The 22,969-nt window shown below is 49.3% G+C and overlaps 1 protein-coding gene across 5 annotated transcripts; it reads right to left on the bottom strand.

Moving 5' to 3' along the window:
• Nucleotides 1-22,789, bottom strand: GGT7 (gamma-glutamyltransferase 7). Of its 5 annotated transcripts, none has more exons than XM_060124006.1 (15): nucleotides 22,610-22,789; nucleotides 16,238-16,473; nucleotides 15,709-15,860; nucleotides 14,329-14,458; nucleotides 13,272-13,339; nucleotides 12,983-13,056; nucleotides 12,449-12,645; nucleotides 10,442-10,529; nucleotides 8,382-8,509; nucleotides 8,123-8,211; nucleotides 6,329-6,478; nucleotides 6,086-6,203; nucleotides 5,177-5,314; nucleotides 3,912-4,011; nucleotides 1-661 (listed from the first exon to the last, which is right to left on the bottom strand). In XM_060124006.1, the coding sequence occupies exons 1-15, from the start codon at nucleotides 22,776-22,778 to the stop codon at nucleotides 498-500; spliced, it is 2,001 nt and encodes a 666-aa protein (XP_059979989.1). In that variant the 5' UTR covers nucleotides 22,779-22,789; the 3' UTR covers nucleotides 1-497. The 5 variants fall into 5 exon arrangements, with proteins under 5 accessions (XP_059979989.1, XP_059979988.1, XP_059979990.1 ...); XM_060124005.1 differs by having other exon boundaries at nucleotides 12,983-13,112; nucleotides 13,272-13,436; nucleotides 14,341-14,458; XM_060124007.1 differs by having other exon boundaries at nucleotides 14,341-14,458.
• Between the last annotated feature and the right edge of the window lie 180 nt (nucleotides 22,790-22,969).

Raw genomic sequence — 22,969 nt, 5'->3', positions numbered from 1 at the left:
ACCCCAGATGAAAGGCCCCCAAATCAACCTGATGGGAGGAGGAGAGGAGCGCCCCCTCTGTAGGATGGTCCATTAAAAAAAATCCTAGTCATTTAAGAAATGAGGCTGGGGACAGGAGAAGGGAGCTGGAAAACAAGCCCAGGTCAGGCCCAACTGGAGATGCTGGGGTGGCGAGGACCCTTGAGAAGGGTTTGCAAGCACAGCCCTAAGCTCAGAGCCTGCATGGCTAAGGGAAAGGAGACAGACAGACAGATAGTCTGACTCCTCAAGGTCCTGCCTGCCTGGTCGTGGACACTGACACTCACCACCACTGCCACCACCACAGGCCTCCAGATGGAGAATTTTCCAGTTACTCTGAGATAGGGTTTGCTAAGCATCCCCTCTGGCCCCTGATCTGGGGCATCCCTGGGGTCCCTCTGAGACCAAACCTGGGAGAAGGAGGGACTCTAGGAACATGCAAAGGCGGGGAGAAGAGACCCCCGCCCCACCCTGCTGCTCTACAGGATGGTAGCTCCGGCTGCATCTGGGCTCCGAGGGTCCTTCACACCGATGATGAAGTTATTGGTTCTCCGGCTGCCATGGACCCAGGACAAGACATCTACCTTCTCCACGTGGTGACCCCTGGCTTCCAGGAACTCAATCTCTTCCTCTGTGAACTCACCTGAAAACCATTCCCCAACATATACACATTCAGAGAGTTTAGAACACTGGCTCAGGAGTCTGACGGTCAGACCTGAGTCCTGGTCCTGGATGCCCTCCTAAGGAGCTGTATGACCTTGGGCAAATTGCTTTACTACATTGGATGCCCTGGATGCCCTCCTAAGGAGCTGGATGACCTTGGCAAATTGCTTTACTACATTGGATGTCCTGGATGCCCTCCTAAGGAGCTGTATGACCTTGGGCAAATTGCTTTACTACTCTGAGCCTCAGTCTCATCATGTATAATAAAATGGGTATTATCTGAGAACCTACCACATAAAGTTGTTGCAGGGATTAAAGAAGACAAGGCACACAATGCACAAAGCTCAGAGCCTTGCATATAGTAAGTGATTGATAATGTATAGTCATTCTTAATATTGGAAAAAGGGCTTGGCTTTGGGGGTCTTCATTCCACCTGCCTAGGCCAAGCTGCCATCATTACTTGCCAGGATTACCACATAGCCCACTAACGGGTCTTTCTGCTTCCAGTCCTGCTTCCTTACAGCCTATTCACACAGCAGCCATTAGTCAGCCCATGTCACTTGCCCTGCTCAAAACCTTCCAACAACTTTGATAACTCTTAGAATAAAATCCAAAGTCCTTACCAAGGCCTCTAATGCCCAAAATCATCTGGAAACTTGTAACTCTCTAAACTCCTCTCCTCATTTCCTTCTACTCTCTCCCTTGCTTAACTCTGCTCTAGCCTCCTTGCTGTCCCTCAAATAGGCCAAACATGCTCCTACCTCAGGGCCTTTGCACTTGCTGTTCTCTCTGCCTAGAATGCTCTCCTACTAGATAATCACAAAACTGGCTCCCTTACTTCATTCCAGTCTTCAAGAACTTCCTTGGCCACTATCTAAAATAGCAGCCCCTGTCATCTTTACCTTGCTTTATTTTCTTTCAAAGTACTTACTGCTACCTGCATCTTGTTTATTTATTTACTGTGTCTTTCTCCACTAGAATGTAAGTTTTTTGAAGGCAAAAATGCTGTCTTGTTCACTATTGAGTCCCAGTGCCTAGAACAGGGTGAGGACACAGTAAATGTTAAACAAGTATTTTCTAGATAAATGAACAAATCCCCACTCTCTCGCATAAGTTCAGGTCTTCATCATCTCTTGCCTGGACCATTATCCCAGTTTCTTTTTGTGTTTCTCTGACTTAAGTTCTCCTCCCTTCAATCCACCTCCCCTACATAAAACAAATCATGTCATATCCCTCCCATGCTCAACTAGATGAAGTCCATACTTCTTAACATGAACCTCCATGGTAAGCCCTGTAACCTCACCTCCCAATGCTCCTCAGCAAAAATCTGATCTTCTTACTTCCCCAAATGAGATGATTTGGGGTAGTTCTTGAGATAAAGACACACATTAAATAGCATTACATCACCAAGTTGGAAATATATTCCCTTTGTGGTTCACTTTCAATCCTTTTGATAATAGAAAGGACTACGTTCCAGTCTGGTCTCCAACATTTCTAATCTCCTTTAAAAGAGAGAGCAGACCTCAGAACATTCTATGGGCAAAAATGTCTAACTAAAACCTAGAAACATTTGATTTTTTTGTAGCTGTTTATCATCTATTTGAGGCAAATGATGCCATTTTTCCATTTGTGATTATGATATAAGGTTTAGTTTTAAAATACATTCAGGTTAAAAAGGAAATCCACTTGTAGACACACATTATGTAAATAATGCTTTAGATGGTGTGCAAATCTGTCAAAAGTCATGAAGGTACTGGATAAATTCTGAAGTTTGGGAAACAATGTCTCTAGTCCAGCTGGCCCCCTGGCTGTTCTCTGAGCCATTTTTTCTGGCTTTGCCCAAGCTGTTCCCCACAACAACCCGACCCCGTCCAGAGTGTTCTTTACCTCCACATGCCAAATTCCTGCTCATACATCAAGGTCCAGCCAGTTGTCACCTCTTCCATTAAGCCTCCCGGAGCCCTCAGGTGGGTGAACTTTCCCTTCACCAAGCCTCCGCTCGTCATAGCCTGTCTTAGACTGTGTGCCCTTCAAGGGAGGGCTGGGATGAGCACCCTCACCCCCACGGTAACTGAGCACAGAGCCTTACATTCTACAGAGACCTGAAGATGTTAGTTGAGCAATATTCATTTTCAAGGACTTGGCCTCATCACCCATCAGCCGGGATCCAAGCGTCACTAAGCAACCACAGGGTATGACTACTGAGGAATTAGGTCTGTGGCTTCTACCATGCTTCAGTCCAGGAGGTATCAAGAGTCATGCGGGAAAGAACTGAGTCTTTGGTATCAACCAGGTATGTATCTGATATCAATTCTGCCATTTATTGGTTTGTCTTTGACTAGTTTATAACCTCTGTGAACATCAGTTTCTTTATCTGTAAAATGGGGAGACTGAATAAGCAAGGACCATGTCTCATGCAATTTTGTATCCCCTTTGGACTAGCATAATACATTGTTCTAATAAAAACTCCTCAAAGGTGCACATACTTTCCCAGTTATGAAATTAAGCTGTGTCCAAAATTAAGCACCCGTCCTTTTTAGAAGAAAGTCTATCTCCTCACCATAATCTGTAAGGTCTATGACCTGACCCCTGCCTGCTTTCTGATCTGATCTTACCCTCACTCACCCTGGTTTCCTTTCTACTCCTAAACCACCAAGCCCATTCCTGCAGTGAGTTCTTTGCATTTGTTCCCTTGGCCTACAAAGCCTGCCACAGTTCTCTGCTTGGTGGGCTCTTTCTCACTCTCCAGATCTCAGCTTAAATGTCACTAAAGTGAACGCTTCCCCAGTCATCGAGTTAGTCATATACATCATCCTGCTTTAATGCTCTGCAGAGCGTTTGTTTTGCTTTTTTATATTTCTTTATTTCTTTTCCTGTCTGCCTGTAAATGCAGTATCCCTAGCACCTAGGATAATGCCTGGCACACGGTAGGTATTCAATACACACTGTTGAATGAATGGTTTGCAAAATGAACAACTATATCTTATTTTACAAGTGAGAAAACCGAGGCTCAGAGTGGAGACGTGAATTTCCCAAGGCCACAGCCAGGAAATGGCAGGACAGGTTCCAATCTGCAGATCTTCCACTGTTCCAGTAGGAGTTGGTTAAAAGAAACCAAACTTTCACTGGCACGGAGTTGGTGCTGGGAGAGGCAGGGGCACCCTTGGGAGGAGCCCCTTTCTCCACCCTGCCCTGTGCCCACCCCATGGGGACCTTTGCTCTTCACTCACTGTCCACCTGCAGGAGGTTGGTCTGCAGGTCGGGGTGCAGGCGGCCACGGGCCAGGCTGTCACTCAGGTTCCGGTTCAAAGTCAGGACATTCAGCAGGACCTGTAGGCAGCCAAGGGGCAGAAGTCAGGGCTGTCCCAGAGGTGTGGGTTCAGGAATCCACAGCCTTCGTCCCTGGTCCAGACTCCTTAGTCTTTTGAACACTTACACCAGGGATGTCATCTGAGTTTCTCAACAGCCCCAGAAAACAGGCAGGCCTGTGATGACTGTCTCCATTTTACAGAGGGGAAACCACTGGCCAGAGAAGAAAAGCCATTCATTCCAGAGTTTGGAGAGAGCTAGGGAAGAGGCATCACTAGCACCCAGTCTCCTTTAATACAACCCAAGGCTCTCCTTCCTTCTTCTTGGCCAGGAGAGGGCTAATAGCTGGGGCTGGTCTAGGGCACAATGTGGGTACTTTCAGCTTAGTGGCTGGAAGTATGGGTAGGCTCTGTAACCAAACTGTCTGCCCATTCTTACTAAACTGAACCTAACTTCTTAACTTCTCTGGGTCTCAGTTTCCTCATCTATGAAATAGAAGTAAGGATTCCTCCCAAAGTTGGGAAGCTTAAAAGGGTTACCACATGTAACACTGTGCCTGGCACTTAGTAAAATCTCCATAAATGTTAGCTATTTGTTATTATCTTCATTTTACAGATGAGGAGACTGAGGTTCAGAGAGGTTAAGTGAATTCCCCAATACCACACAGCTGGAAATTGGCAGCACTTAGGCTGGGACCCAGAGGTGTCTGATTCCAAAGCTCAGGTTTGTTAACTCACCACCTGCCAAAGTACGGGCCTGACACATATATCAGATGCTCAAGACATTCGTGGAACTGTTGTGAGGTGTTTTAGAAGGTAGCAGGCCCTTCCTTTCAAAAGCAGACCCTAAAGAAGGCTGCTTGTTATTCAGATGTTGACTAGAGGCATGATGGGACCAGAGATTGACAGAACCCAGGCAGCCCAGATGTCCTATCACCTCTCAATTCTACTGGTCCTGCAATTTCCCTGCAACCTGAGAAGACATGGCGATTCAGGGCTCCATTTTTGCTAAGAACAATGTAGTTCATGTCCCCAGTGCTCAGGATGGGCCTGGCACAAAGCAGCCTCAGCCCACGTTTGCTGCGTGAGTAGGAGATGAGGACAAGTCAGAGACATGAGGGGCATCTGCAGCCCAGGTCACAGCTTGCCTCCTGGCCACAAAAGGCCCATCACGGGGGAAAACTCACCTGGGTCAGGCCGCTGAGGCCCCGGGCAGCTCCATTGGCCCCCAGAGCAAGGTAGGTCCCACAGAGTCCTTCTGCTGGCCGGACCACAGTGGGCAGCAGGAAAGACAGTGGCCGCTTCCCTGGCTGCACCGAGTTCTCCTGTTGTCAGAGGACCAAGACCACAGGGGAATAAGAGGCGGGACAAGACAGGAAAGGGCTACTCCACCACTCTTCCAACATCTCTCTCTCCTGAATCTTCCACAGGCGCAGTCTTCATGGGGACTGGCCCATCCCCAGGCCACAGTCTGCTGTTTGTGAAATGGGCAGGGTCCCTGGATAACTGAGGTAGATAATGGGCCCACTGAGCTAAGGGGCTGCTATGGGGCTACCATGGGTGGCAGGAGAGGGATCAAGCCAAGAAAGATGACTATGAGAAAGAACAGAATAATCCCCACCCTGGTCATCTCTATCTGTCTTTGTCTTGCTGGGGTCCCAGCCTGCAGGGAGTTAAGAATGCTGCTCTCACAATAGACAATAATTCACATCTCCTTTCTTTTTGGGTCCCTCTTCAGTGCCCCTATAGTGCTCAGCATCACACAGTCATAAACTACTAATGCTGAAAAGTACCCAAAGCATCAAAAGGGGGCCAATATCCTCACTGTAAAGTAGGTGAAGAAACTGAGGACCAGAGAGGGGGAAGACTTTCCCTGTGTCACACAGTGAGACGGTAGCAGAATGGGACGAGGTTTCTTTGCACCCAACAGGCTCCAAGCCCTGGACTTGGGCTGGGGATGAAGTGGACACCTTGTTTAGGCTGTTTTTCTTTATAATATAATTTCCTAGAAGAAGTGGGGAGGGAGGAGCAGTTATACTACTGCATCTTCTACCTAGCCTCAGGGTCCCCAGGGGAGGAGGAAAGCAAGGCCCTACCAGGCTGGGCGCAGGGTGGTTAGCAGTCCTGTTAGGCCAAGAGAAGTCCAGCATCTGGCTGTTGAGCAGGATCCCCGAGGGGGTGATGAGGCCGCTGCCAAAGGGCCGGTTCAGGGAGCTGGGGGGCCGAGGTTAGGGCCAGATGAGCCCTGCGCCCGCCCTCACTCCCCCGCCCCCCCACCCACACCTCCTTCCTGGTCCAGATGATCTCTTGTGCCAGGTTCTGAGTCTGAGCTGGCATACCTGACCATGGCTACAATGAAGTCGTCAGGGCCCATGATCAGCACCTGGGCAGCCGTGGGAGCCCCGTTTAGCTCATAGATGGGCAGGAGCGGGACAGGGGCTGTCTGGGAGTCATTGATCTGGCCCCGGAAGTAGGCAGCCTCCACTTTGCTGAAAAGACAAGAGGTAGGAGATGAACACACAATAGGCTCTCATTACACCCCACCTACCACACTTTGTGCTGTCTGTTTGTGCAATTATTTGATTAATATCTGCCTCCCCGCACTGAACTGTTAGGTCTATGAGAGCAGAGGCTCATTTATTCCTAGCATATAGGGAATAAACAGGAAATAGTTGTTGAACTGAATGAATTTACTTAGGTGTTTTTCAGGTTTTCTTCTAGAGGCAATGTAGAATTTATTTCATGTTTAAATCAAGTCTTTTAGTTACTTGACTATATTTATTTAATCCTTTCTATGAAAGTACCTGGAACACAGGGGATGCTCAGAAAATATTTGTTTTGAATGAACAAACTGAATTCATTTAACCTAGCGTTTGTAGTCCAGAACTAAAGTTTTATTAAGAGTTTAGCTAGAGGAGGGTTTTGTATACAGGGACCTTTACTTGCTATTAGAAGTTTTTCTTCAAGGCACAGGAGGACTTGGCACAGCAATAACTATTTATTGGATAAATTAGTTAAATTAATTTAACATAAGTGTTCATGTTTTAGAGCTAAATATGCATTGATCTTGAAAACATGAAATTTTCTATTTTTGAAGTTCAACTGAGGGTTTCTTACCTGATAAAGGTTAGTTAGTTATTCTAACTGACTAGAGAATGACAAGTCACCAAGGATTATGAGGACGTCCATTCAGTTTTCAACCACGAGGGCTAGTGGCCACACAGAGAGGGCACAGAGGGTTTTGTTTCAAGTGGTTTGGGGGCAGGCAGCGGGGAGGCTTGGTTTTTAGGCTTTATCCTTGTGGCCTTGAGCTGGTTTTCGTTTTTGGTTGCTGCTGTTTCTGCTTTTTAATTATTACCTGTTCATTTAGTCTCATCATTTGCAACTTAATTCATAGAGGGTTGTTTGAGTACCAGTATAAATTTATATGAACTATATTTTTGGCTTCTGAGTTTTCCTTTAGCTAGCCTTTAAGTCAGTTATAGTAGCAGCTAAATAGTAATCAATCTTACCTCTATTGCCAATTGAGAATAACAATGATATTTGTTGAATATTTATTATGTACCAGACAACTTGCTAAGTGCTTTGCATGTATGATCTTGTTTAGTCCGCACCACAACCTCATGAGGCTGGCACTGTTAATGGCAGGCCCTTGTAGAAACTGAGACTTAGAGAGTTTAAATGACTTGCCCAAGGCTGCACAGCTAGTGGATGCTGAGGCTGGGATTTGAACTGAGACAGTCTGACTAGAGCCCACAATCTTACTATGTTATGCTGCTGATGTAAGTACATTTGAATCAAAATCCCCACCACCTCTAGTATTTGCTTGGGGGCTCTTTTCATTGTTATTAGGCTTTCTTTTTCTACTCAAAAGGGGGGACAGATGGGTCCATATAGGTGCCTGCTAGGGTCAAAAAAATTTGAGAGCTATATAAAGTAGACCACCTTGTTGTACAGATGCGGAAACTAAGGTGCAAGGTGAGGCAACTAGTGTCACACTGTGAGTTGGGGTTGAGCTGAAATTGACTTGGGCCTTCAGGCCTTATTGCTCCACCAGCTGCTTTTCACCTGATTCTTTCCCCACACCTGCCACCGCCTCTGCAGTACCCAGGGTCCTGCCCCTCGGGACCCACCTGAGCATGTCATCCATGCTCTCAGTGATGGTAGAATCGTAGACGGGATCTCCCAGTCTGCTGGCCAGAGCTAATGCGATCTTCAGGGTCTGAAAACAGAGCAGGAGTGTGGAAGAGGTTGCCAAGCCCCTCCCAGCACCCACACCAGGTGCTGTGTGAGAAAACTTGGAGGTGATTTAGTCAGGCCTTCTGGCACTACCCCATCCCCCCACTCTTAGTGTCCCCAGGCCCAGGATGGAGTGGAGGGGGTCAGCCTTACCTCTGCCACCCAGTGAAGAGCCTGTTCCCGGGATACCAGGCTGGTGAGGTTGAAGCCCTCGAGGATGTTGAGAGCACTGATGAGGGCAGGGCCTGTGTGGGGGGGTCGGGGACTGAGAACCAGGTGGCCTGAAAGGACAGGAAATTACCGACAGCAGGGGAGAGGTCAAGGCATCTCCACATCCCTCCATCACACAGACTGAAACCACTGCACTGAACCCCCTCATCAGGTAGGAAAACTACACTGGGAGGCAAAGGGACCCACCCAAGTTCACACGGCAAGTCAAGGGCAGGGCCAGGACTTCAACCCAGAACACTTGTCTTTAGTTTCCTCGTCCATATGAGGAAACTAAGGCTCAAGAAAACTGTGATTTGCCCAGAGTCACACTGCAGTCCATTGGCAGAGCAGGGACAGGTGTCCAGATGTCCAGTGTCCTGGTCCACCATGTGTCTCCTTTCAGCTCCTCCCTTAGGCCAGGATATTATTCAGGACTCCTGCTGGTCCCACCCCTGAAACTTCCTGGAAACAGCAAACTTCTCTTTCTATTTGAGGCCCCTGTTATTGGATGTTTGGACATCAAAGGAACAATAATAATACTTGACACATGACAGTTACGTTAACTAATTAACTCATTAATCCTCATAACGGGTACTGTTATCATTCCCATTTTATAGGTAAGGAAACTGAGGTACAAAGAGGCAAGCTGGTCCAAAGTTACAAGAGGGAAGGGGAGCCCAGAGTACTCAAGGTACTGACATTGCCAAGAGAACCCAGGCTGCGGAGGGCAAATGGAAATCAAATACTACACATTCAGTACCCATTCTGATCAGGATAACTTCCAACATCATCTCATCACCTCCTCATGGGCACCCTGAGCAGTAGGCACTATTATTATCTCCATTTTAAGGAGGGAAACAAGGCTCTGAGCGGGAAGTGGCTTGTTCAAGGTGAATGGCACAGCTGGTACTCAAACCCAGGTCTTCCTGGCTCCAAAGCTATGCTCTTCCTCTGCTCAGTATAATACCACTTCTGGTAGAAGAATCAGGCTTAAGAGATTGAGGCCTGGAAACCTGAATGCAGAGGCAGCCTCTCCTGGAGCTTGAGGTTATCTGGGCCTCCTCGAGGGGAGAAAGCCTGAGAACCTTCTGAGGGACTCAGGAACCTACCACTTTGGGTTTGCAAACATGGAGTTTACCCATGTCATAATGCTTGGCTTTCTGGGTTCTTCACTGGTTTTGAGTTTGGCAGGTTAAGTTCCATTCCTCCCCTGGGCCTCAGTTTCCTTTTGGCACAATGAGGGGGCAGGTCTCTGACTATCCTGAAGGGTTTGTTCTAACCTGAAGCTAAGATGGATTTTGGTCTTATGGACTCTTCTTAGGAAGCATAGGGCAGTGAGTGTGGGGCTGGGGAGCGGGCTGAGGCAACACAGACCCTGAATCAAGAACACCTATGGGGCTTCCCTGGTGGTACAGTGGTTGCGAGTCCGCCTGCCAATGCAGGGGACACGGGTTCGAGCCCTGGCCCGGGAGGATCCCACATGCCGCGGAGCAACTAGGCCCGTGCGCCACAGCTACTAAGCCTGCGCTCTGGAGCCCGCGAGCCACAACTGCTGAAGCCTGCATGCCTGGAGCCTGTGCTCCGCAACAAGAGAAGCCACCACAATGAGAGGCCCTTGCACCGCAACGAAGAGTAGCCTCCGCTCGCTGCAACTAGAGAAAGCCCGCGCACAGCACTGGAAGACCGAATGCAGCCAATAAATAAATACATAAATAAATCTATTAAAAAAAAAAAAGAAAACCTATGGCCAGAACCCCAAATTCCAGGCCTTAGCCTTTGACCAGACCTCCCTCCCCATATCCTAAATATTTGGGGTAACTGACTCCACAACTACTTTAGAAGTAGGCTGACTCTGGCTTGCTTCAACGGTTGGCTGTTTAGGCAGCTCATTGCTTCGGTTTCTCTCTTGTGAAATGGGGAGGAGCCACTAGGCCAAAAGGATGTGGCCCTGGACTGGGAGGCCTCTCCTGAGTGGGGACCCTGGGAGCTGGGGGAGAGGTCACCTCTGTACACGCCACACACAGGCTTCTCCAAGAGGGCACTGTAGTTGCTGAAGTCCTCCTCAGTTATGACACCCCCTGCATGCTGAGCCTGGAGGGGAGAGAATGACCCCCACCACTGTGAGTCACACACCACACTGTGAGCATGCGGTTTAGCCTAAGGTATATGTTTGGATCATACACAGATCAAATGGTTACAAATACTGTGCCTTCTGCAGTTCCCATCATGGCCTTTAGGGACCCCATCAGCTGTGGGTACCCCAGGAAAAAGGAAGGGGAAAAGCACTAACAATAAGCACCCACTATGTGCCAGACATTGTACTGGATACAATCTATGAATGACCTCCTTAGCTTGGCATTCAAGGCCCTTTGTGATCTGGCCCCTGCCTACCTCTCCCACTTCACGTCCTACTATTCCCCAATGAGCTCTGTACAGCGACCCAGAGTGACCTGCAGGTCCTGAACTCATGACTACATGTCTTTGCACATACTGCCCTCTGCCTATGTAGAAGGAAGATTTTCCACTTACAGCAGCACTTGCCTAGGAGATACCAAAACTGAATTCTGCATTTCACTATAACCAACTAAAACCACTCCAAAACCATGAACTCTGGTTGACCCTCGTAGGACAACCCTTACGGGACATAACTGAGCACTTTACTGACCAATGATCTAATCTTGTACAAACTGATGGGCTCATTCTATCCAGCATGCTAATTTTTAATTCTAAATTAGCATAACCACTAGGAATCCTCTCCTTTTTTTAGTACTTTTAAGTACCTGAAGCCTGTGATGTCTAATCTACCCTCAGTGACCTACACATTGAATTTCTTGGCTTTGTCTGGTAAGTTAATAAACTCAGCTTTGGGTTTTTCTCTCTTAAAGCTCTGATGGTCTTTGTTAGAGTTTCCTTCATCCCCTTCTCCACCACCAGGAGAGGATATGCAACCCAGGCCTGGCTAATCAGATCATTCCTTTTCTGTGCTACCGTGACTGGTTTGGGAATAGTCATGAGACCTATGATGGGCTGATGAGACATAACCTTGAGGCTTTGCTGGAACTATTTGAATGAGAAAGTCTCTTTCTCTGGGATGGCTTGCCGGAAGGATGGCTGCTGGAGAGCAGGTGTGGAAAGGATCTGACAGAGTGATTTCAAACAGAGGAAAGTAGAGTTGTGAGACCGAAAGAAAGAGATACAGAACAAGTCCTTACAATGTGGAAGGAGTCCCTGGACCCAGTAGATCTAAAACCAGTACACTGCTGGACTTTCCAGGGATGTCTGTTTGAGACAGGCATCTATCACCACATCCATAACTCCAATGCCCAGCACAGAAGCTGGCACAGAGCAGGTTCTCCATGAAAGCAGAATGAATGATGGACCTGTTTAATTCCCACAACTGTATGGCAGAGATAGACATAACCACCCGCACTGTACAGATGAGACAATCACTGTGTTGGTCTGTGTATCTTTATCTTGAACATGATTTTCCGTTAGTGGTTTCGAACTATCAACAATAGTTCTCAGAACCCATTACTGCCTCAGACTGAGACTCTTTGGGGTTGGGTGGTAAAGCCCTTGTGTCGATCCTCCCCAGTCCTGAGTCACCAGTGAAGATGGTGTCTCCCTCGGTCCCTAGAAAATCCAGGGAGCAGGGTGGGATTGTGGGCTCAGGGAAGCTGAGGCTGATCCTGGGTCTCCACCAGGCCTGGGAGGGCCAGGACAGGCCACTATACAGGTTGGTACCAGCCCTGGGGAGCTCAAAGGTACCTCTCACAATCAAGACAAAATATTCTCATCACCCTAGGAGGTTCTTTGTGCCTCATCCCAGTCAACCCCTCCAATTCCCCAAACTACTGATCTGATTCTGAGGTTAGTTTTGTCTATTCTAGAATTTCAAGTAAATGGAATCCGCAGTAAATATATGCAGAAAGAAAGGGAAGTAAGGGGGAAGAGGACTTCTCTGCAGTAGGGTCCTCCGCCGCAGGGCCGGGGGTGCCCCACACGCTCACCTCTGCCACCATCTCCAGTGTGAGGTTGCCACCGGCATAGAAGGCAGCGGGGCCATAGGTGCCAAGCACATCCAGCACCGCCGCCAGGTCAGGCCGTCGCAGCAGTGAGCCAGGTAGTGGCGGGTGACCCGAGGGCAGGAACATCTCACGGAAGCGCTCAGACGCATTGGGTGGCGGCTGTTCAGCCAGGGCTTGGGCTGCGGGCAGGGACACGAGGCTGGGATGGGGGTGTCGGGACTGTACACGCAACAGGTGGGGTGGATGAGGGCTGAGAGGCCGGCCCTAAGCCCTCCGGCCCCCCAGGAGCCTGTTACAGAGGAGGGGGGGGGGTAGTGGTGGTGTATATGGGCCAATCCCAGATCCCCACCCCCCATTGGATGATCCCTCCCAGTGAAGGTAGGGTGGTGTGGGGAGGGGGTCTGAGGAGCAAACTGGAAGAGAGGCACTTCCTGGCTTAGGACCTAAATTGCAGAGGTTCCCTCTCCCCTCTCCATCAAACTCATGCCTTTCCCTCCACCCCCAGGCCCCACTGACCTAGATCATGGGTCATGTTGAAGCCATCTTGGGCCACAGCTGCTGCGAAGGCGAGGACTTGGGACCATGGCAGCCTGGGGGAGCCGGAGAGCAGGGGGTGGAGGAGGTCCTGGGGGGAGGAAGAAGGGTCCTGGGGGGGGAGGGGGGTTCCTGGGAAGGAGAGTCCTGGCAAGGGAAGGGGATATTAGGAGGGGGGAGTTGGGAAGGGAAGAATCCAGGAAGGTAGGAGAAGGCCACCCAAGGAGGAGTGCAGACAGGGGCCCCTGGTCCCCAGGGGGAGAACCTTTACCTGCCATAGAGCTGGTGAGCTTCGTGTAGCCCCTTCACCATTCCGGGAACCCCCACCAAGAGCCCAGGCTGGGCAAGGCGGGCAGGTGAGGGAGAGAGGAGACCAGGTCACTGGAAGGGGGGGCGCTGGGCTGAATTCCTCAGAGCCCCAAGCCAGGGATGGGGGCTGGCACAGGGGAGAGACACAGGCCAAGTATCCCAGAGGAGGGACAAGCTGTCCCCAGCAGGCATCCCTCCCACCTCCCTGACTTCCTATCAGCAAATGCAGAAAGGCCTCCTTTATCTGTCATAGCTGAGGGATTTATAAATTAAGCAAACCCTTTTAAGGGCCAAGACATAACAATTTAGATGGAAACCTGTCTAGATTGGAGTATACCTACTCTTGCCTTTTAAAACAGTGGACAAGTGACCTTCATTTAACCTTTTCATTAACACACCACCATTACTCTGAACTGTGATAATTCAGGGGTGTGTTTGGCTTTTGCCACTGCACTAAATATCTATTTTTCCAAGTAATTCTATTTCCTCCTTTGCTCTCAGTAGATAGTGGGTTTGCCTCCAGCAGTTCCTCTATAATCTTCCAATATGTCATGGGCTAGGAAAGTTACCAATAACAGCCTCAGAATGAGATGTGTGAGTGATAGTGCAGCTACTTTGTGACATCTCAGACTGCTCAGTGGCTCTTTTTCTTCCTTCTTATGTGCCAGATAGGCAAGGTCACCAGAGAAGTAATGTGGTGCTGCACTGCCTGTTATCAAACAATCAGATTTTCTGGTTCATTATTATTATTATTATTTTTGGCTGCACCTTGCAGCATGCGGGATCTTTCCCCTACCCGGGATCGAACCCGCATCCCCTGCAGTGGAAGCGTGGAGTCTTAACCACTGGACCGCCAGGGAAGTCCTGGTTCATTATTTTATTTTGGGGGCTGCCTATCTCCCTCAGAGCCTAAGAGCATCCTGCTTAACTCTTTCCCTCACCTCCATAGTAAATATTCAGCAAGGTAATGCTTGGGTTAGCAGAAGGGCAGTGAAGGGAGACACCCCCCACCTTCTCACCGGGGTCCCCACCTTGGTCTCCCAGGATCTCTGCAGGGCCTCTTCTCTGAGAGCCCCTGGGGCAGACTCTCGGAAATCAATTAGGCGGCTCTTATTCCGTCGGATGTCATGTACCAGCATCACACCCCCACTAGGAGAGACAGGGAAGGGGGAGGGTGATGATAAGATGCCACTCCTCTGAACAATTAACCTGCTGTTCCTCAAGCCCCCCACGCTGATGGCTAAAGGCTCAGTCTGTCATCAGGAGTCAGGTGTCTGAGCTCCCTCCCCAGCAGAGATTCAGAGACTCAGCTACCCTATCAGGGTGGGGAGTGAAATCAAGGGGTTGGGGGACCCAGAGTCCATGGACCTCTTCCAGCCTGTTATTGGAGCCTTTAATCCCTGACAAGGGAAAACCCAGAGACTGGGAGAGCGGGATGTTCTGCTCCCCCTCCACCCCCACCTCCTACCACAGTTGGACCCCTGCCAGCTTCCTGCACCTGCCTCTGTGGTACATCCCTCTCCCTCTCCCAGGACTGAATTATGTAAGGACAGACTGTACACAACCAAAAGTGGAATTTCTTTCATAGGGCCTGGAAGGCTGGTCTTTCAGGAGCCAAGATATGGACTTAGTCAGCTTGTCCCTTTTCTGTGGTTTGCTTCCATCTGAGATGGGGGTTACATCTGAGATAACTGGGCTGCCAGCTAACATAATAGGGAAAGCAGGACAGCTAAACAAAAGGGAGTGGTAGGAACTATGGCCAAGTGGACAGTACAAGCCCCATCATGGGAAACAGCTTCTATTCAGCTCCAGATAACTGCAGCCGGGTGAGAATGTAGGCCCAATGTTATTAGGTCTCCTGATTGTTCAAGAAATGTTAGAAATCTGGATTTTTATGAAAATTCTCAATTTTTTAACATCAGCAACCAAATTTTTAAAAATTTAAGTGTGCAAACTAAACCAGGCTGTGTGCCGGGTGTGGCCCGTGGGTGGCCGGTTTATAGTCCCTGTTTTAAGAGGTCTTACCCTGGGGTGTAATTTTTGAGGATAGAGGATCCATTGCTTTCATTAGCCTCACAGGGATGTGTTTTAAGGATTTGTAAACGCTAAAAGTTGAAGTATCACAGCCTTAATTAATGACAGTATACCCCCAACTGTGTACCTCACTTTATAGAGTTTATGAAATCCTCTTCCCAGTTAAAGAAAAATCTTCTGAAAACACCTCCTTGGACTCCATGTAAAGAGAAAGGGGTAAGATTGGGTGTAGAAAGAGAAAATGCAAGGAGATGGGGCCCAGTTGCCCCTCTGCTCAAACTTGGAGGAGCGCACATGAGGCCCACAGACCAAGAGAAAGAAGGAGGCCTGGGGCACCCCAACCTCCGCAGCTGGGAGCTTCTTACCCGCCCAGGCCAGAACTGTGAGGAGCCACGATCCCCAAACACAGGGCTGCTGCCACAGCTGCATCCACGGAAGATCCCTGTTTACTGAGCACCTCTATGCCCAGCGATGTGCAGTGGGCGGCATCAGTCACCACAGCGCCCTGGTGAAAGATCTGGAAGGGGGAGGGGACTATGTGGGGGCAGAAGGGGCCCCCTGCCTCCCTAAGGCACCTCCACTAACCCCAGAACCTCCAACAGAGGGTGGGGATGGGAGCCCTGCCCTTTTATCCCCTTGACTCTCCCCTAAGAGTCTTCTTTCCTTACCTCAAGTGCCTCCTACCTGATCAGTTCCCTTCTTTGAGCCCTGTCCGCCTCACGCCCAGGAGGCCCTCCCTTGAGACCTTCCTCTCCCATGTCACCGCCCTCTCCCCTTTCCATTTGCTGGCCCCCTTTCACCACTCAGCCAGTCCTCAGTTCCCAAGGTCTCCTTAAGCTCTTCTTCACCCCTCCTCCCCAGGTTCTCTCCTCTCCCCCTCCGCTTCCTCCTCACCTGGGGGTCCCCGAAGTAGATCTGCATGATGAGCGCCACAGTGACACCGGTGGCAAAGGTGAGGCAGGCTGTGACGATGACCGTGAGCCCGTCCTGGCGGCAGGAGCACTCGGACGCTGCCGCGGAGAACGGGTCTTTGCGCGTCTCCCGCAACGGCGACCCGTCCTGGCTGCCCATCTCCGACGACGACGAGGGCAGCCGCTGCAGCCGCGCTGACTTCAGGAAGGAGTCCGGGTCTGCGGGCGGCGGGGGTCGGTCTGGGCGCCTCTTACCCGGCCCTACCTGCCCTCTAGGCGGGGCTATTCCGCGTCCCCCCCCTCTCGGCCCCCACCCCCCAAACTCCACTAGACAGCACTTCTCCCCTTTCAGCGTCTCCCCATGCACCCCAGGGAGGGCGGTGGGGGGTGGGGGGTGGTCCCTGCTTGGAAGAGACAGGGACCCCCAACTGGGCAGCAGGGCGGCTGGATTCCCATCCCTAGGCCACATCGCCCGGGACCCAGGACCCAGGGCTGAGAACACTTCCTGGAGAGGCAGGGGTTGGGTCCTCCCTGGAAACCAGATCTTGCCTCAGCTGGGGCCCAGCCTTCTGTGCAAGGAGGCAGCTCCATAAACTGAGCGGAGGGGCCCTGTCTTCCAACCTTGTTTTCGCGATCCATCCAACCATTCATTCATTCAACAAATATGGAGGGCCTGCTATTTGTCTGGTCCCATGCTAGATGCTAGGGGAAAGGAACAAACAGTTCCTGCCCTCATGGGTTTTGAAAACCAGTGGAGGAAGAAGATAATAAACAAGTAAACAAAGGAGTATATCATTACAAGCTGTGGCAGGTGCTATGAAGAAAGAGAAGGATGACAAGGTCCTACTGTATAGCACAGGGAACTATATTCAATATCCTGTGATAAGCCATAATGGAGGGACTTCCCTGGTGGTGCTGTGGTTAAGAATCTGCCTGCCAATGCAGGGGACACGGGTTCGAGCCTCATCCGGGAAGATCCCGTGCCAGGATGCCATGGAGCAACTAAGCCCGTGCGCCACAACTACTGAGCCTGCGCTCTAGAGCCCGTGAGCCACAACTACTGAGCCTGTGGGCCACAACTACTCAAGCCCACGCGCCTAGAGCCCATGCTCCGCAACAAGAGAAGCCACCGCAATGAGAAGCACGCGCACCACGACAAAGAGTAGCCCCCGCTCACTGCAACTAGAGAAAGCCGGCGTGCAGCAACGAAGACCCAACGCAGCCAAAAATAAATAAATAAATAAATAAATATTTTTAAAAAGCCATAATGGAAAAGAATGTGAAAAAGAATGTATATATGTATAACTGAGTCACTTTGCTGTACAGCAGTAATTAACACAACATTGTAAATCAACTATACTTCAATTAAAAAAAGAATAGAATTATAACAACAACAAAAAAGGATGAAACGATAGAGAATAATAGTACATGTTGGGGGCAATTAGCTGGGGAAGTCAGGCAAGGACTCTCGCAGAGGTGACTTTTAAGCTGAGAACTAAGGGATGAGGAGCCAGCCATATGTAGAGCAAGGAGTGAGTGTGTAGAGTGTTCCGCAAAGAAGGAGCAGCAGGTGCAAAGGCCTTAATGTAGGAATAAGTTTGGTGCATTAGAAAACAAATAACCAAGGTTGGGGTGGCTCTGGTGTGGTGAGCAAGGGGAAAGGAAAGAGTAGTAGGTGGAGGCTAGGGCAGATGCGCTGGGCCTTGAGGGCTTAGTGAGAAGGTTGGATTTTACCCTGAGAGCCACAGGAGGCCACTGGAGAGTTTTAAGCAAGAATGTGAAGCCTTCTGTTTTGTGTTTTAAAAAGATCCCTCTGGCTGCTATCTGGAGAATGGATCTAAGGATAATAAAAGTAGAGGCAGGGGACATTTGAAAGCTACTTACTTGCTGGGTGACTATGGACAAGTCATTTCAAGTCATAAGCATCACTTTCCTCATCCTAATAATGGAGCTGATCCCTAACTGGCTGGATGGGTACAAGGATTCAAAAAGGTGATGTATACCAGGCACTCTGTAGGTGCTCACTCAAAGTTATTTCCATTTCTTTTCCACCCTGGCCAGGGCTGAGACCCTCTTCCATCCTATAGTCTCCCTCCTCTGGGATATATTAGCCTTGAATCCAGGTCTCTAAATGGTCTAAAGGTCCTGGGTGTTTGTGAATAGTAAAGAAATAGCCTGATACCTTGACCTTAATATGTGACTGTACTCACAATGTGTTTTTAAAAGTTCATTCATTCAAAATATTTTTGAACACTTGCTACTATGGCCTAGGAGTATAACCCCTTTAAAAGTCTGTGGGATAATATTAAGAATTGACTGTTATATTTTCCTGTTTAAAAGACTATCATGGTTCATCAATGCCAAAATGATAAAAATCCAAGCTCCTTAACCTGGTGTTCAAGGACCTCCATAATCCATACTCCCCTCTTTTGTATAAATAAGAAACCACATACATATATAGATAATTTTTAGAAATTCTTCATGGTGGTTACTTTTGGGGGAAGATACTGAAGATGGGAATGAGATGGAGTGGGAGAATTTTTTGTTTGAAATTTTTACCACTTACATATATTTCTTTTGTTTTTGAAAATCAATACATATATTTTTAAATAAATAGGAAAAACTGCAGGAGATAAGAATGGAGAAGAGGACTTTTACATTTTCTCACTGTTCTTTTTTTTCACCATGAACATATAATTTTTTTTTAAATTTCTATTTAAAAAAAGAGACTTGTCTTCTGGAAGCCTCCCTCAGTTGATCATGCTTGCTTCCAACCCTCAGCACCAGCACCAGATTCTGTAAATAAAACTGATTTACAGTTGATAAACTAATTCAAGTTGATATTTCCAGGCACTTGTCCTTAAATCTGTTTTCTCCAATCAGATATGAGGAGCCAGGAGGTGAAGATGCTATGGCTCCATCAGAGTTAGATATATTCAAGACTTCTTATTCTACCAATAATTTATTATGAATATATAATATAAATATAAATGGATATTGTTTTCCATTTATTCAATAAAAATATTTACTGAGTATCAACTGTGTAAGTGGTGGGGAAGCAATACCATTGATTTTGCTGATGTGTAAGGACAACAGCAGGACATTGGGAAAAGGCTAGTTTGGGACCAGAAGAAACAAGTCATTTGGGAGAAAAAGGATGAGTTTAATTTTGGCTGTTCTGAATTTGTGGGACAACAGCAGGAGTTGTCTGAAGGCAGTTGGCTTAGTAGGCATCTAATTTTTATCTGCTTAGTCACCATTCCCCACTCAATTTTCTTTTAGAGAACACCAAATCCCCTCTCTCCTTCCTCATTCCCTCATTCCTGGTCAGAGTGAGTATATGACCTAGGCCTAGCCAATCAGAACAGGCATCTCTGTACAGTGATTGGTTCACGTTCACGTGACCAGCACCAGCACCAATGATTTTCAAACTCTGTTTTGTTTTGTTTTTTGCTAAAATATTGGGAAAGAGAAAGACTTTCTTGTCTAGGTTGCTAAGGTGGTAAGATGTAAGCCTGTTGCTACTGGGGACATCTTGCTCCCACAAGATGGGAGGTTTTCTGAAGATGAAGCCCATAAAAATGAAGGCAAAGCAAAAGATGGAGAAAATCCAAATCTTTTTCAGGTACCTCAATGCAGCTATGCCTGAAGCCCTATATCCTGAACTTTTCAGTTATGCTACCCAATAAAATTCTCTTTTTAGATGTAGCTCAGTTTTAGTTGGGTTTATGACAAATGAACCCTGAACAGAGTTGACTTGGTCCCTGGCTTGCTTACTCCTCTGAGGGAAGAATCACTAAAGATTTTTGAAACAGGGAGTGACATGATCAGAAATGCAGGGTGCTGGATGGATTGGGTTGGGAGGGGGTGGGGGAGAGTCAGGAAGCAGGAAGAATAGCTAGAAGCCTATGGGTAATAGAGATAAGAGAGGATGGTGGCTTAGTCTACAGTGGTGATGACAGGGATGGTGAGATGGAATTTGGAAGATACTTAGGAGGAAGACAGAGAGCATCTGACCACTATTTAGAAGTGAGCAGAAGGAAGAGAATCATGGGTGGCTCCTAGGCTTCTACCTTGGGGACTGGATGGATGGCGGTGTCATTAATTGAGAATGACATTGGGGGAAGAACAGGTGTCTGGGGAAGAGAGGATGAGTACAGCATGGAACATGTTGAAGGTGAGGGACTTTCAGGACATCTAGAGGCAGATGTCTGGGAGAGAGAAGGACACATGGGCTTGGAGCTCAGAAAAGAGCAAAGAAAGTTTTCGCCCGTCTTGGAGTGGTCACCATCTAGCTCTTTTCCACAAGGCCTGCTGTGGGGTGCCTGGCACTTGGTTCTGTGGAATGGCAGGCTAGAGGTCAGCTGGGCACAACCAAAGTCCTGCATAAGAGGATGGGGCAGTACCATCAGGTGGCACCAGCAGGTTGAGAACACAGGGGGTCATGTTAGCCAGCAGGCTGGTCCAGCTGGGCCAGAGGAGCCTTGGGGCTTGAAAGTAGTGCTGGGAGACATGGTATTGAAATGACTACACAGGTAGGATGGCAAGGTCCTTGGAACCTTAGTGCACAACTTGGCATAAGGTGCAGCTTCCTAGAAACTCAGGTGACCAGGGTCTCTCCTGGATTTTTATACAGTTGAGGGCAGAGCCTGTATTAACTCCTCAAGGAACTCCCTGAGGTTTGAGAACCCTTCCCTTGCCATTCTTTCATCCTGAGATCTTCTCTTTCATTCATTTATTTCTTCAACAGTTTTTATTGAAAGCTTAGCACTGTGCTCGATGGTGCAGAAAGGATGGTGAACAAGACAGTCATGATCCCATCCTCACAGGGCTTATAGACATGGAATAATCAAAGGTTGCACAAATAAATAATCACAGGTTTTGATAAATGCTAAGACATTCATAGGAAAGGAGGATAAAACATATCAGGGGTTTCCAATCTCTAGACTGGGAGAGATAGGCATTCCCAGTTGAGCTGGAAGAGGAAACTAAGACCTAGGTCAGGGTAGGTGTGCCCATGGTCATACAGTGAGTCAGGGCAGTGCTGGGACCATAAGTGGTATTCTTGGCTCCTGAACAAAGGACTTGGTTTCAGGCTGGTATCCACCAGGACACATCCTCCCACTTCTCTCCCGGCTACCTCCTGATTCCAGGGCTACTCCCTTCAGAAAAGAAGTTTTAATCTGCGGCTTTGACGTGTGATGACCATAAGCCTCCCCACCCTCCCCTCAAACCCCCTCCAAGAAGGGTACAAGATAGTCAGGTTGGCAGGGGCTGCTGGTCAGGGCCAGGTGACTGGAGAATTGTGGAGGGGGAAAGAATTTGGGGCTGTCAGGCTAGGAGTAGCCACAGAAGGGCCAGGCCAGAGAGGGCTGGGCAAGAGAAGCAGGATCTGCCAGGCTGGTGAGGGATAGGGCTCAAGTGCAGGCACTGAGAGGAAGAGAGAGTGAAGTAGAAGGAGGCTCTAATGCCAGGAAGTGACGTTGAGGGAATGGGGGATGGAGGATGGAGGATGAAGAATGGAGGGGAGGACAGAGAGCTGAGCCACATGGACAGGAGAAAGAGCATTAGGGAAGAAATGCTCAGAGAGCTCTCAGCCCCAGGTGTCCCCCAAGCCCCGTCTCCTCCCTCCCTACTCCCACCCTTGCAGTTCCTGCAGAGGGCTGAAGAGAATACAGTAAAATTCTGGAGCCTGCTTCCTAGGGGGCAGGGTACCTTACTAACATCCTGGCCTGGTCCACTGCTCTGGGAGGGGTGAGGTATCCACAGGGCAGTGAAGGTGCTCTGGTCCCCAAGGACTTTGAGAGGTCATGCAGTCCATCCCCCTGTCTCCCAGTACCCATCACTCGCAGATGGATGGGAATCATATTCTCTTTACCCCTCCCGGGACACGAAGAGATTCTCAGCTTCTTCTCATGGTCTCTCCTTCCCACAATCCCTGGCTGTGGGGAAGTTCTTCTCAAGACCTAGCTTTTATCCATCCTGCTGCAGTCTCTGACTTGGTTTCTCCTATCCTGTTCTCTGTGACTAGAGAAAATCATCTTCTAGGTGATCACAGCTGTTCCTTAGGAACTCCCCGCCAACATTCCTTCCTTATTAGTTGGTTCTTCCCAAGGGGGTAACCCCAACCCCTCCTACTGCAGTCCCTAGCATCGTTCTCCCTTGTCGCATCCTAAGCCTCCAAGGAAGAAATGCATCCCCAGCCCCACCAGATAATGAACAGAGACAAGGGAGAAGGGAGAGGTCCAGAAGGAAGGAAATGAATTAGGGAGATGGAGCTGGAGGTGATGCTTCGCGTAGATGAAGGAGGACCGGGGACGTCCCAGGGGGCAGGGACGGGGCCAGCGGGCCTCACCGGTATCTGGGTCTCCCAGGAAGGCGTCCTCGTCCTTGCGGCTCCTCAGAGGGGCCGCGGGCGCCGGCTCGTCCTCCGGCAGCCTCGGGAAGCTGGTGATGCTCATGTAGTCCACCGGCGAGTAGGCGCCTAGGGCGCTCTCCTGACTGGCCTCGTTCTCTGCCGCCATCCTCGCCCGCGCCCCCAGCAGCGCAGCGCCTGCCGGAAGTGGGGCGGCGGGGGCCGGGCTGGGGCTTGAGGCGGGGGAGACGGTGGGGAGGAGGGAGGAGGGCGGGGCCTGAGCTCCTGGACTGCCGGGAGGGGGCGCCTCAAACCCAGACCCTGGAGGGTGTCGGGGTTTGACTCGGCCCCGCCTGCTTA

The sequence above is a fragment of the Lagenorhynchus albirostris genome, chromosome 15 (assembly GCF_949774975.1).
Source record: "Lagenorhynchus albirostris chromosome 15, mLagAlb1.1, whole genome shotgun sequence".
Classification (NCBI taxonomy): Eukaryota; Metazoa; Chordata; class Mammalia; order Artiodactyla; family Delphinidae; genus Lagenorhynchus; species Lagenorhynchus albirostris.
This window is presented reverse-complemented; position numbering and strand designations above follow the sequence as displayed.